The sequence below is a fragment of the Erpetoichthys calabaricus genome, chromosome 12 (assembly GCF_900747795.2).
Source record: "Erpetoichthys calabaricus chromosome 12, fErpCal1.3, whole genome shotgun sequence".
NCBI lineage: Eukaryota > Metazoa > Chordata > Cladistia > Polypteriformes > Polypteridae > Erpetoichthys > Erpetoichthys calabaricus.
The window spans coordinates 55,847,798-55,866,519 of NC_041405.2; the positions used below are offsets into that span (position 1 = coordinate 55,847,798).

The window sequence follows — 18,722 nt, forward strand, 5'->3', positions numbered from 1 at the left end:
AGTTGTCCTGGTCCCTTTGCAGAAAAACAGCCCCAAAGCATGATGTTTCCACCCCCATGCTTTACAGTAGGTATGGTGTTCTTTGGATGCAACTCAGCATTCTTTCTCGTCCAAACACAATAAGTAGAGTTTTTACCAGAAAGTTCTATTTTGGTTTCATCTGACCATAGGACATTCTCCCAATCCTCTTCTGGATCATCCAAATGCTCTCTAGCAAACGGCCTGCACATGTACTGGCTTAAGCAGGGGCACTGCAGGATTTGAGTCCCTGGTGGCGTAGTGTGTTACTGATGGTAGCCTTTGTTACTTTGGTCCCAGCTCTCTGCAGGTCATTCACTAGGTCCCCCCGTGTGGTTCTGGGATTTTTGCTCACCGTTCTTGTGATCATTTTGACCCCACAGGGTGAGATCTTGCATGGAGCCCCAGATCGAGGGAGATTATCAGTGGTCTTGTATGTCTTCTATTTTCTAATAATTGCTCCCACAGTTGATTTCTTCACACCAAGCTGCTTACCTATTGCAGATTCAGTCTTCCCAGCCTGGTGCAGGTCTACAATTTTGTTTCTGGTATCCTTTGATAGCTGTTTGGTCTTGGCCATAGTGGAGTTTGTAGTGCGACTGTTTGAGGTTGTGGACAGGTGTTTTTTATATTGATAACGAGTTCAAACAGGTGCCATTAATACAGGTAACGAGTGGAGGACAGAGGAGCCTCTTACAGAAGAAGTTACAGGTCTGTGAGAGCCAGAAATCTTGCTTGTTTGTAGGTGACCAAATACTTATTTTCCACCATAATTTGCAAATTCTTTAAAATCAGACAACGTGATTTTCTGGATTTTTTTTTCTCATTTTGTCTCTCATAGTTGAGGTATACCTATGATGAAAATTACAGACACCTCATCTTTTTAAGTGGGAGAACTTGCACAATTGATGGCTGACTAAATACTTTTTTGCCCCTCTGTATATATTTATTTATTTATTTGACATAACCTAATGTTTACTTGACAGTTCCTTTAATCAAGTATTCCTCACTCTGGAGTGCTATCTATGTTGATAAATAGGTGATCATTGTCTTTTTTTTTGTTCTTTTTTTGTTCATGTAATGAAAAACAGATTTACCTTTCTTGTATTTTCCCTTTTGAAAATTCAGTCCTTTTGACAAATTTAAAATGTCAATTGCATGTTGAGTTTAGTGTGGCTGTTTCAAAGGCATGTGTATTCTGATTATGAATCTGCTAGTATAAAAAGATGCAGTGATTTGAAAACAATTAAAAAAGCAAATGTTTTGAAAATAACCTTAAAATGAAGGGAATTGCAACTTCCTCCAACGCACTTCCATCTAGATTGTTTGTTTGATTCATAGACTTAGATTGTGATCAAAGCAACAAAAAATATGTTAATGAAAGTTATAAAATGTTTGGTTTTATAGCTAAGGTCAATAGAGAAATTTTGCTTGCTTGGGTTATTTAACTCGCCCGTAATTTACAATAACTATAATTCTCACAACAGTAAGCTAGGTGTACCCATTGTACTTTCCTGCAATTTAGGTCAGTGGCTTTCAAACAATTGTAATTCATGAATGGAGTTGGGTTTCTCGTTCATCTGCAGTATAGATGTGCTCCTTTTGTATCTTACCTTCACCTCTTGCCTTACAGTTAAAATTTTCATGGAGATGAACATTTGCTTGAAAAAATACAAATATCAAAGCACAGTTCAGCTTGTAGCCATTCTGTTTTTGACACTAAGTGTGACTTTTACCAGTAAGGATATTCACAGGAAAATGCTTAAATCTTTAAATGACCACATTCCCTTTGCATGGTGCTATAGTAAATTATTTTGTCATTTATCTAGAAAATCTTCTGTGCTTTAAAATTAATGAGGCCCTCAGTACACTTTCTATAGTTACTGTCAAATAATGCAAAGAGTACGCGACACGTGTTTCACCCTCATTTGGGCTCATCAGGCGTACACACTCACTGCTCCCCTCTCGGGGAATCGAACCTCAGACATCAGCGTCAGAGACGAAGCCCCTTTACGCTGCGCCACGGCATGTGATTCATGTATTTGACAGCCTATAGGTCTAGAGTAATTACATTCATTGCATTCACAGTCTGAGTCTCGACCACCTGAATTGTGTGGGTGGTTATCTACCAGGTAACGCTTGTGGTTGGTCTGCCATTTGGCAAACATCCGCCACGGTGCCCTCTTTCAGTTGCGAGAAGCAGATCATGGAATGTTGCATAGTTTACTGTCAAATAATGCAAAGAATACGCGACATGTGTTTCGCCGTCATTTGGGCTCATCAGGCATACACACTCACTGCTCCCCTCTCGGGGAATCGAACCTCAGACATCAGCGTCAGAGACGAAGCCCCTTTACGCTGCGCCACGGCATGTGATTCATGTATTTGACAGCCTATAGGTCTAGAGTAATTACATTCATTGCATTCACAGTCTGAGTCTCGACCACCTGAATTGTGTGGGTGGTTATCTACCAGGTAACGCTTGTGGTTGGTCTGCCATTTGGCAAACATCCGCCACGGTGCCCTCTTTCAGTTGCGAGAAGCAGATCATGGAATGTTGCATAGTTTACTGTCAAATAATGCAAAGAATACGCGACATGTGTTTCGCCGTCATTTGGGCTCATCAGGCATACACACTCACTGCTCCCCTCTTGGGGACTCGAGGTAACCACCCACACAATTCAGGTCGTCGAGACTCAGACTATGAATGCAATGAATGTAATTACTCCGGACCTACAGGCTGTCAAATAAACGAACCACACGCCATGGCGCAGCGTAAAGGGGCTTCGTCTGTGACGCTGACATCCGAGGTTCAATTCCCCGAGAGGGGAGCAGTGAGTGTGTACATCTGATAAGCCGAAATGAGGGCGAAACACGTGCCGCGTACTCTTTCCATTATTTGACAGTAAACTATGCAACATTCCATGATCTGCTTCTCGCAACTGAAAGAGGGCACCGTGGCAGATGTTTATCGAGTGGCAGACCAACCAAAAGCATTACCTGGTAGGTAACCACCCACACAATTCAGGTTGTCGAGACTCAGACTACGAATGCAATGAATGTAATTAATAACTTTTTCTTGATTAACCCAGCCTTCAGTGACATGTTTTCTGATGGGGCGGGTACAGCAGTGTTTTGTTTTAATATTGGATCACATCATTGTTTGTTTCCTGATTTCCTCTTACCTTTTAGTGCCATTTTAACAGAATTCTTCCAAGTCTTTTACATTAGAATATATTTGCATTACCTCCAGTCTTATGATAGTTTCTTATTTTTGTGATTTCCTAAATTTTACTTTGGAAGTTGAAAATTTGTTTGCATCTAATTTATTTTTTGATTGTTAGATATGCCATTTTTCATTAACTTGGGTTTTAATATTCTAAGCCACTGCCACAATTTACTCTACATATTCTATCCATCCATTCATTATCCAACCCGCTATATCCTAACTACAGGGTCACGGGGGTCTGCTGGAGCCAATCCCAGCCAACACAGGGCGCAAGGCAGGAAACAAACCCAGAGCAGGACACCAGCCCACCGCAGGGTACACGCACACAAACACACACACACACTAGGGACAATTTAGAATCGCCAATGTACCTAACCTGCATGTCTTTGGACTGTGGGAGGAAACCGGAGTACCTGAAGGAAACCCACGCAGACACGGGAAGAACATACAAACTCCACGCAGGGAGGACCCGGGAAGCGAACCCGGGTCTCCTAACTGCGAGGCAGCAGCGCTACCCACTATACCACTGTGCCGTCCTCTTCATATTCTATAAATCATAAAATGTATTTTTTTTTTTTTAATAAATTACATTTTACATTTACATTTTAATTTCCAGTAAATCCAGTAAAATGCTCATTGCAGTCCTTTGAGCTATCTTATTAAATAATACATAAGGATACTATAATACATTGGAGTTCAGTATGCTTTTTGAAAAGTGTGTAATCTCTACTTTTTTTGTGTAACCAATTTAAGAGTTGGCCAAGTCAATTAAAGAAAAGAAATGTATTCAATGTCTGACGTATGACAAAAAGTTTTCTTCTCCATAGTTTGGTTAAAGCTGTGTCAGTGACCACATTTGTGAATGAACATGTGATCTAAAGTTCACATACATATAATTGAGAAATAAGTCCTATGAGTATAGTGAATATTAACATACCTATTTAACAAGAAAAAAAACAATCTATAGCAATATTTAGAAAATCATAAAAGCAACAAAGGGTAAGATATACCAGTGTAACAAGATAAAACAATCTATAGCATTTTTTTTGGAAAATCATAAATGCAACAGAGGGTAAGCAAAAAGAAAAAAAAAAAAACTTGAACCATGGTTTAAACCTGGGCTTTTTCTTTGCAAAGTCAAGCTGACCTATAATAAACAAAGCTGATAATAAATGGCCAGTCCCATGGGGACCGTTGCATTTACTGAGATTGGCAAATCACCCATAAACACCACCTCACACAACTCGCCACCACAATCCTTGATACATTCAATAGAGAAAAGAATAAATGGGTGGATCTATAATGCAGTCCATTGCTTGGGGCTATGTATTGGTAGTACTTTATTTGTCCCCAAGGAGAAACTTTTTTCAGAAGCTAAAAGTTACAAGAACAAATGTATCAAACACCCCTCGAACGCAAACAAGAATTGCAAAAAGTTGGCCAATGATAAGAGCCATGAGGGATTATAAAGGTGTCCAAGTATCATTTCTTATGAATAATTCTTTGGTTAAAAGTACTGTCGTATAGTATGTCATAAAGAGGATATCTTCTTTTATTATAAAATTGTTCTCAAGCACTAAAGGTACTTAATAAGTTAAGTGAGTTGGAGCTGTATGTAGCAGACAGTAATTATATTATAGCAATAATGGAAATCTGGCTAAATAACAAAGATGATGATGACTGTAACATAGAGGGATGCACATTTTTTAGGAAGGATAGACAGAACACAAAAAAGGAGGTGGGGTTGCTGTTTATGTCAAACAGAATTTAAGTGAAAGTCCTCTTCATTTGGACAGTGAGCCCCATCTTAGTGAGGACATGTGGCTTCGCCTGGAAAACATTAGGGAAAGAGGTCTTATTTTAGGAGTGTGTTTATAGACCACCCAATTCGGACAGTAATTTCAACACGCATCTTTTTAGTGATATCAAATGTCAAGTTTACAGTGAGATGATAGTCATGGGGGACTTTAATGATCCAAATATTAACTAGGATAACCTTGCAGATGGAGGAGCACAAGAGTTTTTAGAAGTAATCAGTGACTGTTTTTTAACACAGTATGTTAACGCAGCAACATGGGGTGAAGCTTGTCTGGATATAGTATTTTGTAATAATCAAGGTAGAGTTGAGGGTGTAGAGGTGATTGAACCACTAGGGTCAAGTGACCATAATTTAATGCAATTTTCAGTATTTTGTAAGAGTGCAGATGCAAAGACTAAAATTAAGCTGAACATTGGTAGGGCAAATTTTGAGCAGATGTGACAAAGTCTAAGGAGGATAGACTGGGATAAGCTTTAAAGTGTGGAGACAGTAGAGGAGCAGTGGAACAGGTTTAAAATGGTTTTACATGTAATGCAGGACAGATACATACCTACATTTGGAATTAATAGTAAATTTTAAAACCTCCACAGTGGATTAATAAAGATTTTAAAAAGAAGCTGCTAGGGAAAAAAGTGCTTTATAAGGCATATAAGACTAATGACTGCAAAGTGAATCTTGGAGCATATGAGAACACGGGGGCAACTGTTAAGAAGGCTATCAGGGAGGCTAAAAGACAGTTGAAGAGGAATATAGCAGATAAGGGGAAAGAAGACCCTAAGAGATTCTTTCAGTATTGTATTAGTAAAAAGTCAAGGAGGAGGTGAACTGCATCAGGAATAGTAAAGAGGAATTATTAAAAGATACAGACAGTGAAATGACAGATGCCCTAAATTTTCTGAGGTGTTCACAAGTGAGGAAGTGGATAACCTCCCAGAGGTAAACAGGACTAACAAGGAGGTACTGAGGGATTTGTAAATTGTAGAATGAGAAGTACAGCTCAGATTAAATAGGCTGAATTCAAACAAATCACCAGGACCAGATAATATTTACCCTCGAGTTAAGGAGGTTAGCAAGTATATATATAAACCCTTGACACACATTTTTAGGAAGTTACTGTGCACTGGAGAGATTCCGAATGGAATGGCAAGTATCATCCCATTATATAAAAAGGGTGACAGGGCAGATCCAAGCAACTATATGGCCAGTAAGCTTAACATGCATCACAGAAAAATTAGAATTATTAAGGATAAGATTGAGCAACACTTAGCAAGAACAGGAGTTTTTCAGAACAGTGTGCATGGGTTCAGAAGAGGAAGGTCATGTTTTACTAACATGTTGGAATTCAATGAGGAGGCAACAAAAGGATGTGATCAGAGTGGAGCATATGATATTATTCATCTTGACTTTCAGAAAGCATTTGATATGGTGCCATATGAGAGGTTGGGCATCAAACTAAAAGTGTGAATTCAGGGTGATGTTTTTAGATCTATATTACTGAACCACAGTTTAATTTATGCACAGACGGCGGACGCACTGCGCTTCAGAGTCAAACCCAGCGGCTTCCCAGAGTCAGTAGGTGGCGCCCAAACAACACAACCTGTGAACTAAACCTGCTCTAATCCACTGTGCCAGCGGTCTGTGTCAGCAGAGGCAAAGGAGTGACGGCTCCAAATGGAAAGAGCTCAACGATTTGTAATACACAACCGAGTCTGTAGTTCCCAGAGTCAGTGCGTGGCGCCCAAACACCACAACCTGTAAACTACACCTGCTCTAATCCACTGTGCCAGCAGTTGGAGTTTGCTTCCTAACAGTAAACGACTTCTACCTAACGACACAGCCACAGAACAGCAAAGACGAGACCGCATGGATAAAAACAATACATGGAGGCTCCTACGACGCGCTTCAGACACACCAGAAGCAAAGACGTCACAGCTCCACAATGAAAGAGCTCAACTAACGGAAATACAAAACGAGCCCGTATGGATAAACACAATGAAAGAAACTGCTTTAGTACAAATATGTTTATGTAATTAAATGAAAACTTTACCATGGCTACGACCTGTGAACTACACCTGAGGTATAGCGTGCCTGCCAGGTTGTACAGCCGCCCGAACGGTACTGGTAGGTGCAGAATTGGCTGTGACACATAAAGCAGAGGGTGACGGTGCGAGGAACCTTATCAGAATTGGCTGATGTTAAGAGTGGTGTTCCACAGGGGACAGCCGCTGCTATTTTAAATATATTTAAGTAATTTATATATGCATATAAGTAACAGGCTGGTTACGTTTGCAGATAATCCCAAAATAGGTGGATTAGCAGACAATGTGGAATCCGTTATATCATTACAAAAAAGACTTGGAGAGCATACAGGCTTGGGTAAATTTGTGACGGATGAAATTTGATGTCAGTAAATGTAAAGTATTACACATAGGAAGTAAAAATGTTAGGTTTGAATATACAATGGGTGGTCTGAAAATCGAGAGTACACCTTATGAGAAGGATTTAGTAGTCATAGTGGACTCTGGAGTACAAGTCCAAGGAGGTTATGCTCAAGCTTTATAATGCACTGGTGAGGCCTCATCTGGAGTACTGTGTGCAGCTTTGGTCTCCAGGCTACAAAAAGGACATGGCAGCGCTAGAAAAGGTCCAGAGAAGAGCAACTAGGCTGATTCCAGGGCTACAGAGGATGAATTATGAGGATAGATTAAAAGAGCTGAGCCTTTTCAGTTTAAGCAAAAGAAGATAAAGAGGTGACATGATTGAAGTGTTTAAAATTATGAAGGGAATTAGTACAGTGGATTGAGACTGTTGGAACCTTGTTAAGGGTAAATTTTGCACAAACATTAGGAAGTTTTTCTTTACATAAAGAACGAGAGACACTTGGAATAAACTACCAAGTAGTGTGGTAGACGGGAAGACTTTAGAGACATTCAAAACTCGACTTGATATTTTTTTGGAAGAAACAAGTGGATAGGACTGGTGAGTTTTGTTGGGCTGACTGGCCTGTTCTCGTCTAGATTGTTCTAATAATGATAATAAGGTATGTCAAACATAACTGCTGTGTTGGTGCCAACAGCTCAGTCAGATAAAATTAGCAAAAAAATAGTGGTAAAGGCATTATATAATTCGCTAGGGTCTCATGTGTGATTCAGACATGGTTGATGAAATGTAGTATTTTAAGCAAAGATTAAAAAATCTTTAAATATTTTCATACTCTAAAACTGACAGTTTATAATGTAAAAATCAATTTTCTAATTAGTCCAGTTTGTGCTCACAGGATACCAGAGCCTAACCAGGCAACCTGTGTGCAAGGCCTTCCGCAACCATTGACATCAAGTTGGTCTGGGATATAGTATGTTGTTCTTTTTGTGGATGATTACTGTATTCCATATGTAGATCTTTATTTGATCTTGCTTTCATGTACAATAGGGATGCAGGGCTTTCAGTTTCTCCTTTTTATGTGTGTTTAGCATGGAAGTTTAAATAAATAAATTAATTAAATGGGCCCAAGTTTATCACCTAAAAACAGCATGCCATGTCATTTTCACTTTGTGATTCATTGCTTTAGTTCGAGTTTTGTTTTAAGAAAACTATGGAAATGTTCCATCAGTTATAGATGTGGCATTTTCATTATTAGATTGTCCATATACAGTTAGGTCCATAAATATTTGGACAGAGACAACTTTTTTCTAATTTTGGTTCTGTACGTTACCACAATGAATTTTAAATGAAACAACTCAGATGCAGTTGAAGTGCAGACTTTCAGCTTTAATTCAGTGGGGTGAACAAAACGATTGCATAAAAATGTGAGGCAACTAAAGCATTTTTTTAACCACAATCCCTTCATTTCAGGGGCTCAAAAGTAATTGGATAATTGATTTATGCTTGACATGCTTTATTTTTAAGGAAGTAATGAACATGGATGTACAGTTTTATACATTTTGCATGTCTTTCTCAGCCCAGACAAATCCCTTTAACATTTTTTTTTTACTCTGTGGCAGTGCAGCAGATTCTTTGAGCTCTTTTGTGTATGTACTCAGAAGTTTATAAATAATTGGCACTTGAAGAGAGCCATCTTCTTGGCTTGCATTGCTTACGTCTAATATGGCAGATTTGACAGGAATACAAATTTGAAATGAGCTTGAAAGTGGTCAAACCCTTTAAAGAATGTGTTGAATGATCCTGCCCAATTTTCCTCACCTCCCAACTTACCTCTATTCTAGGAAAAATATTGATCTGTCTTGAGTACTGACAGACAGCATCTCTGTAATATATAAAAACATTTTAAAGTCCCTCCCTTTCAAAGATCCCAGAGTACAGTGGGAAAAGGATCTCTCAACATCTCAGAAAAGGAGTGGAAAGTAGCAGTGCACAGAATTCACTTGAGCTCCATATGTGCAAAGCATACAATTATTCAACTTAAAATGATATAACAAGCACATCTGTCTCGTTTAAAATTGTCCAAAATGTTTCCAGTGCAAGATCCAACCTGCGAACGTTGCAATCAAGTTCTAGCCTGATTGGGCCATATGTTTTGGCCGTGCATCAAATTAGCATAATTTTGGACCAAAATCTTTAAATGCCTTTCAGACGCTTTGGTGTCACAATCCCTCGTAATCCATTAACAGCTGTGTTTGGTGTACTTCAAAATGGGCTTAAAGTGGAGAAGGATAAACAAACTGTAATTGCCTTTACTACACTATTGGCACATAGACTTGTCTTGCTCAACTGGAAGAATCCTAACTCACCTATTTTAAGTCAGTGTGTAACTGATGGTCATACATTATCTGAAATTGGAAAAAATCTAATTCTCACTTAGAGGATCTGTGCAAAACTTTTTCAAAAAATGGCAGGGATATAATTAGTAACATTTTAAATGATGGATTTAAATGGGAAAGCTGATTCTCTCCTCTTTTTTATTCTATTTTTATTCGTTTATTAATTTATCAATTTACTTCTTTTTTTTTTTTACTAGTTTAAAATTTTATTCTGTTGGTTAGCTCTCTTTCTCATGGGTGGAGGTTGATTTGTTTTAAACCTAGTTTTGTTAAACATGACTTGCTTGTATGGAATGTTATTTGAATTTGACAAAATCAATAAAATAAATTTTTTAGAATGAAGCAAAAAAAGAGATATTGTTAATAATATTGAGTAGTTTTAAGGATTAGGATATGAAATTCAAAGCCAGCTAGCAAATAAATAAAACATGTTTTTATGTAGATGCACTAGCCACTAGGGCTGGGTATTGCCACTGATGTCCTGATTTGATTCAGTTTCAATTCACAATGTCCCAATTCAATATCAATTTATTCTTGACTGAATTAGCACTCACTGACATATTTGAGGTGCTGTCTTTTTTAGAGATTAGTTAACTTTGCATAGAGAACATTAATATAAATTTTAGTAACACTTTATTTGAAGGTTTTCTACATAATGACTTCATAACCTATACATAAGCATGGAATAACATTTGAAGAAGTTTAAAAACTCTTAAAATTTACCATAATTTAACTAACATGGAGCAGCCGAAAAGAAGAAGATACTGTATATCACCACATCAGAGTCCACATATTTTATGGGATGCTCCTTGTTTTTAATACAATGCAGTGGCATCTACTTTATGAAATATCTATATCATCTAACGAATAATTTTATAAAATCAAATACTGCTTCTTATATACATTTTGTTCAATAACCTATTAGCGTGTTATAAATCTTCATGCGGACACCCTTCATCTAAACTGTTAGCCAAATTTATTCCCCCTATAGTTACACATATCTTCAGTTGTTCACTTGTAGCAGTCATGTTCTCAACTCTCAATGTGTCCTCACAGTTCCTCTGCAGACAGAAAGGAAGCATATTAAATGAAGATCTAGAGCTGATGCTTGACAGTTGAGTTGGATGAAGAGAACATAAAAGAAAAACAATCGGCCATTGTGACTAACATTGCTGCTAATATGATCCATGCAGTACAGCGTTTCCAGCTACTTAAAGTCAGCTGCTGTGCACACATGCTTACTTTGGTATTGCAGGCTGCTCCGAAAATTCCAACAATTGCCCACTTGCTTTGCTGGGTGAGGTGTGTTGCAAACTTTTTCCACTTTAGCAACGTTTATTGGACTTGCCAACGCACACGTGTGACTGATGCAGTCACACAATTAAACAGCATGTTGGAAATGCTACAAAGGTTCTTGTAACAACAGCCATTCATCTCAGAAGCTCTGCATATAAGCAGCGAGGCTGCTCCTAATGTGATTAGCATGCAGCGTGCTTGTCTACAACACATCTGCCACAGGTGCAAAGTCATTTTTAATTTAGTAACATTTAATTGTAAACATGGGAATCTGCTGCCTTGCATATTTGGCTGGTGCAACTTAGGGCTACTCTTTCCACTGACCTGCGAGGTGATGTGCTGCTTTGCTCAAGATCTTCATAAAGCCTAGATAGGATAACTTCACTCCTTTGCTTTCTATTTGGTATAGCATACCGCAGTTCAAAAACCTGTATCAATCTGTATTAAGTCTACACATCTGATTTAAGTGTCGTAGGCTCCAATGAGATAAAGTGCTTTTTTCCGTAGAAAGCCTTCTTAACGAGCGCAATTAACCACATCTATTGGATCTGACACCAAAAAAGAGAATAAACAAAAACCTGTATCATTTTTATAAGCCTTTGTTTTCAACAATTGTGTAGGATCTCATTTTTTACAGATTAAAAATTGTTATAGATTATTTTTTGGGCACAAGGTAAAATAAAGGAAGCTTGGAGCTATCCGCCATCTTCAGTGTAGATTGTTTAGGTTCTAGTCGTTTGGATATCAAGAGAGATTATGTTTATGGGTGACATCGGGATAAATGATTTTTTCAAATTTGCTGTGTTACAAAAGTACTTAACTTCTGAGTTGCACAGCTTACACATGGTTTTGCTTTTATCCAATTGTTCTTTACCAACACACTATTTTAATCTGTACTAAGTCTACACATCTGATTTAAGTGTCGTAGGCTCCAAATGAGATAAAGTGCTTTTTCCGTAGAAAGCCTTAACGAGCGCATTAACCACATCTATTGGATCTGACACCAAAAAAGAGAATAAACAAAATTGACATATATTAATTGAGCAGGATAGAGATTCACAAGATGGATCTTGAGACTTTAAGATTTGATATTAAATTGCTTAAGTGAAAAATAACAATCAGAAAATCAATATTTTTCCTGGCCACATTTAATGTTTTTAATACATGTATTTTAAGACTGTACAGGAAGAGTAAAAACCTGCTAGTTCCATTGTTGTCCTGTTGATCATTCCACCATTGTTACTCTTGTTCTCTCTATCACTCATACACACACACATTCACATACTGAATTGTTGTTGTTTTTTCAGTATGGATTGTGAGGAAGGCCCTCCAGAAGAAGGAAAAGGTCGCTGCTTACAAATAATTTTCTAAATGGAGGTGCTTATGCAAAAAAAAATTGCAGTGGTCTTGAAGTTAACTTCTGTGTAGACCAGTATGCTTTAATATAAAGGCATTTGAAATTTGGGCATTGTTTTTGTGGGAAGTGTGTAAGTGGGACATGATGATGCAAATTTTTTTTCCACTTGAATATTAACATCTGACCGATGAATCTTCTATTTCTTTTTGAGTTAGTTCTGTATTATTTGAATATAACTTTACTTGCCTCAAAGTGTACAGGCCTCTGATAAGAGGCATCATATGAAACCATTTCTAATGGATGAAGGAAAATAAAATTTACCTTAACTTTGAAATGTGGGTTTATCGGGCTTATTTTGATTGTTACCCCTCTAAGGTGGTGTTTGTAAGTCTCATCTCATTTTTATAGTGATTCAGCCTATAGATTTTTTTTATTGTAATTTACATTCTGATTGAATAAAAATGTAAGATGGGAACCAGGTATACATTTAATGGTGGTTATCACTGAAATGAATATCAAAGTAATATAGAATCTATTTCCAGCACAGTTTACTAAGGAAGTCCTTTACCTACTCCAGCACTTTTTTCATTAGGATGAAAAATACCACATAATGTGAAATTAAGGTGTAAACTAAAGATTTTTTCAATAAAATGTTTTTATATTCTGCCATCATAGAACAATTCAGGGATGTGTTGTTTTTGTTTTTGTAAACTTTTTAACATGCAGGCTCATTATACAGTTATAGATCCTTTGCTTGCCAAAGGCTTGCTGAACAGTTTACCACAAGAAATATAATGTGTCACCTTATAACCCTTTGCAACCATAGCTGTTCAGTTGCATGTCAGTGGAAGTGGAAAGCCTTGGCTGACAGCCTTTCTGGTGGAAGTTGCATTCCTGGTTGCATGCTGCATGCCTCTGTGTGAAATAACAATCCCCTCTTTCTTTCTTTTTCTCTTTTTCTCTCCTTCCCCCAACACCTTTCCCCAATCCCCTCTGACTCTCAGTGTTGTGTATCAAGACGGGTTTTTACGGAGCTGATCTTTATGTAAGTACCAAAGGTGCATTGCTGCATGATTTTGTTTATTTTAATCTTCATGTATTAACCTCATTAATTGCACCATCCAGTTCATACTGGGTGTTAAAAGCTTTTGAATGTATACTGACTACCTGCAGCTGCTCTTGTTGGTTTTTGAAGCTTTCACGCAGCCCTTTTTCAAGCAGCAGTTTTGCTATCCTAGGAGCTTGCACACTATATTTGATTCAGACTGGCTTTTTTTTTTTCTCTGAAAGCCTGGTCTTTTCTAGTATAGCTGCTGGTAAGAGAGAGAGAGAAAAAAAAATGTTGCCAGTATGCTGTTCTTGTCCAAAAATATTGATATGGAATATTCAGAATCACTTGAGTATTATCTGAATTGGGTCAACCAATTTAACCTTTAAAATAAAACTTCACCAATGATCTTGGCCTTTAAAACTGTATATACCCTGAATATTAAATGGGTATATCTGTGTTCTTTGGATTTACTGCTGTGTTGCAATAAATTCATTAAAATTAGATTATAGCAATAATGTGATTTTTAGTTGTCAGAATAAACTTTTTAGAACTTTAAAGAAGTACAATATTGAAATCTTATATAAAAAATCGATGTTGTTTTAGTCTATTGGCAAGTTTAAATAGCATGTAATTTATTAGCCCAAAAGTGTATTGTTTCTAGAGCAAGCTGAGAATCGTCTGATTTCCCAAATTGGGTTTGCTGTAGGTTGTCAGTATCATTCATATGTACCTGCAGAGCTATTGCCACCTTGTTATGGGCATTTACTTAGCTGAAAATTGTGACTTTTTTCAACATTCTGTGGTTGACAGGAAAGAATGTTTTCTTTTTCCACATTTAACTTTCTCACAATAGTAATATCCTATTGTTCATTTCTTTCCAGTGTTCAGTCTAATTGTGGAATTCAGTATATAATCCTGTCATTGTTGGTTTATTTATTACTTTATTAGTTTTAACTAAAAAGACATTAGGCACATTGAGCCATTCTGGTTGATTAAATCTACCTTGATCATTTGATCTGTATAAAATATTCCTAAGCATGTTGTTATGCTCAACATTGTAAACTATCGGTTTTAGCATCAGGGTTGCACAACAGACATACTGCTAATTGGCAAATATTGGCTTAATCAAGATACCCATTTACAGGGTGGCAGATAAAGAATTTTCTTGATTTGCACTACAAAAGTGTAGATATGGTAATGGTTTGTTTAAACAGGCCCTTAGTACTTGAACACTTGTTCTGTTTTCTGTTATAGAATAGTGTTTCAGGAACCAATCATTAGCCCCAAAGTCCCTCAGGTAGGCTTGCCCGTGTGATTACAGCAAAACAATCAGATTGCAGTGTTTTTTCCCTCCCTCCCGTTTTCATTACTAAACACCAAGCCCAGTTACAACTGAGGTACGTGGGGAGGGTTTTGAAGGATGGGGGAAGAGGATGTTTTAAAGTCTGTCTTTAAGGCATTATTGGCATGTTGTTTTTTTTTTGTGTAGTTAAGTTGTTTAATCTCCCCAGTGGCAAAGGGCTTGTTTAAATGCTTGGATATGAAAGTTGGTCAGTGCAAGTTTTATGGAACTCTGGCCACTAAATTTAATGTGCTTTTGTAAAGTAAAAGTGAAATTGATCATTAATTAGGTTAATTTAGTTAAGTATCATAAGTTTGTTTTTTAGCTAAGAGCTTAAAAAAAGTTTTGCCAGTTTGCATGATGTCTGCAGAAATCAGAATTAGAATTGATTTGCCCACAGTATAAGAGTAACACATTTTATTTTTGCAATAAAGTAACAGTTTTGCTGTTAAATTGTTTGAGCATTTAATTTGGTTTATTAGTATTTTTTTTTCTTCTTTGGCCCTATATGCTTAGAAAATATGCCTGGTACTTGTAGATTCTTTTTGGTTGATATTTATGCAATTCGCAAGTCAAATCAAATAGTTATTGTATGAGTCGTAATGTACTTGTAAGAGGCTTTTGTAATTTAAAAACATTTCACTTGCTTTTTAGAAGTACTATGGAGTAGGCATTTCTAAAATTCATTACTGATAGATGATGCCTACTAAGAGTAATTTTCAGTTATTCCATATCCTTCGGTATGACTTTCAAAAGCATAAGGAATGTTTGTCCTTAATCATTTTAAAATGATACGTGTATTGTTGCCTCAGTGTTTGTAGCTGAAAGCATTTTGCACTATTAATATTACGTGCACTTAGTCTTACTTGAAAGCATACCATTAGTACCATTAGTGGGTAAAAGTTATGCTTTGTATTTCTAACATTATGAATTTGAAACCCTTACAAAAACATGCAAAATCGTCACTCTTTATATAACCTTTACAGTATAACTGCTAAGAAGCAAGAATTCTACATGCAGAGTGTCAAGAGTGGATTGTAACAATGAAGGGATTGAGCTGCAGGCATATGTTTCTGAGCTCAAATGTCATGCTTCAAGTCACATAAACACACTGACTTTTTTTTTTTTTTTAACTACTTTTGTTAACAGTGCCCTAGTATTTTGAAACATTGTCTTTTATAACTGTCATTTAATATAAGATGTAAGCAAGTAAAATTTTAAGTTTTTGATTTCACATGCTGTGTGTGTGCATTTGGAAGTTTTTTTTCCCCTTTTATTTTGTGATGCCAAGAATGTGTTTTGTTGTTGTACGTTTTACCCAGATAAAAATCACTATCAAAAGATTACTTTTAGCAGCAGGTGTAGTTTAGAAGGCTGTCTAATGTCATTGTTTAAAGCTACTCCTATTGAGACCTAGATATGACATGTAATTCTCTGAAATTGTTTTTCTTTTTAAATGCAATGTATGTTTTTGCATACAAATCTTATAAATGCAGATCATACCTTCCTGGTTAAGTTTTAAAGTTTCAGTCCTGGAAGTCCAGTGTTAATGATGGTCAATGGCACAATCTGCCTTTACCACAGAATTGAGATCCTGTATGTTTACTTGTTATATAAATTCTAGGCACAGGATGGTCAAAAGATGGGACAAAACAAAAGCTATTGTTTTTGAACAAATTGTAATCTTATTTTAACTCATTGTTCTAGATAGTGAGTGGAATTTGTGAAATTGTCCATGGTCTGATAGTAGCTTTTGCTTTTTTATATCTAGAAAAGTTGGTTCTTTGGTAAATTTTATTGCAAGAGATGTCAGACGAGGTAACATCATTCCCTTTACAACAGCTGCCCATATTTTCTATTTATTCTGATATTAATATTATGTCATTGGTACATGCAAGCACATGGCCTTTATTTGAATATCATAATTATTCAAAGCGCTATGAAGTCTAAATGCCATGCAGCCCGGCCTTCAAATTATAATTCATCTTAGTTGCACAAAGTTATCCTATGACACACTCTTTTTTTTTTTTTTTTTTTTTGGCCAAGATTAATTTTGCTGTTTGATCTTTTCAAATTCTTTAAAATGGTTAAATATTGCTTTCATATTCTTTCATTACAGTACAAAGCAAAATGAGTATCCACTGACATTTTGTGAACATTTTCATACTAGAATTTCAAAAAAAAATAATAAATAAATAAAAAATATTGTACTTTCTATTGTTTTAATATGGAATATATAATACATTAGGTGATTGATTGGTAAACATACAGTATATAGATTGCCAAAGTCTAATTAGTAAACTTTTTAAAAGTAAAATTCTTTACCAAAGCACATGTAAAGGCAGTAATTTTGGTGTGTACTGTGTGGTTTTAATGTGATTTCAGGTTCCAACATGTAGGACAAGCCATGGCTCATCCTGCTGGTAAACTTGATCACACTTGCAGTGGTTTTCTATATAACAGAGATCCCATAGTGATTTGTATTATTTTTCATTGCTTGCAAAAAGGCAGTCATTCCAGTTAGCTTAAACTAGAAATCGACTGACTGTAACTCTGATCTCTTAAAGTGCCTTACATCAGTACTGTCAGGTACTGGTGTGAGATTCTAAATTGCATGGCTGTGTTTCTGCTCTAGAACTTGTCTATGTAATACTTGATTCATTTGGAACTGAGGGCTCACAAAGACAGACAGATAGATAGATAGATAGATAGATAGATAGATAGATAGATAGATAGATAGATAGATAGATAGATAGATAGATAGATAGATAGATAAGGTGATATTTGAGGGAGTTTTGTTATGCGGGTAGCTTATTTGCTCTTTGAACAACAATCAAATAATGTCATGCTTCATAAAGATCCATATTGTATTTTTAATCTCTTTAGTCTGTGTTTTGATATATTGGTGCTTGTTCTGTAATTATTAATAATTACTTGGGTCACAAGTTTTTATGCTTTGTCCATTTTTTCAGGGATACATACCCTAGTTTTATTCTGTTTAGGTCTTGCATAACATTGCACAACAGTTTCTTTTGTAATCAGTGTTAGCATGACAACAGTAATATCATTAATTAGTACTTCTTTTTAAATATAGTGATATACACTGGCAAATAGTTAAATAGTAAAATTTTTATGGGGGAGCCTATATATGAAAGTGTCTAGGTGATGCTTAAAAAATGTATGGTTTAAGGAAATAATCTATGGTACATTGTCAGCATTTTAAATTTTCTGCAAAAATATGTCACAAAAATTGTGAATATGGAGATAGGGACTAGCCCCTCTCCTGTATGGCTCCTTGAAATGCGCTGACACTCTTATGTGGCATACATCAGCCTGCTGTTATGCAAATTTAAGTGATTGTATTCAACAATATCCATGTAAAATTGAGCCATCACTTGCACTTTTTTAATTTACAATTGCACAAATACAGTGCATATTTATTTGTATAATTAATGACATTCTGAGGATGTTTTCCCCTTATGAAGCAGTGCATTAAACATTCTAATGTAGCAAATGTTTCTAAGCAGGTTGCTAGTAGCAGACCATTTAGATGGACCTGTGGACACTACTTATTTATCACCTTTACAGTATTTACATGTGTGAAAGAATGTGCATTGCAATAGACTGGGGCATATTTTGAGGATGCACACGGATCTGTGCATGATGTTACTGGAGGCAGTTAATCTCCTGTAACCTTGAACAGAACAATCAGGTTTGGAAAATAAATATATTAAAAAGCAAAGGTAGAGTAAAAAGGCCATTCCCTATTTTGTGTTTCCTTATGTGCAATCACTGCAGTTGTCGACATAATGGGTTATACCATTTCTGTCAC

At 36.4% G+C, this 18,722-nt stretch overlaps 1 protein-coding gene across 1 annotated transcript in view; it reads left to right on the forward strand.

Moving 5' to 3' along the window:
- LOC114662211 (RNA binding protein fox-1 homolog 2-like) overlaps positions 1-18,722 on the forward strand; it is a 253,045-nt gene that overhangs the window by 228,057 nt on the left and 6,266 nt on the right. The window contains 2 exon segments of the mRNA XM_028815596.2: positions 13,502-13,516; positions 13,518-13,542. Of these exon segments, the coding sequence (XP_028671429.2) occupies positions 13,502-13,516; positions 13,518-13,542 (40 nt within the window).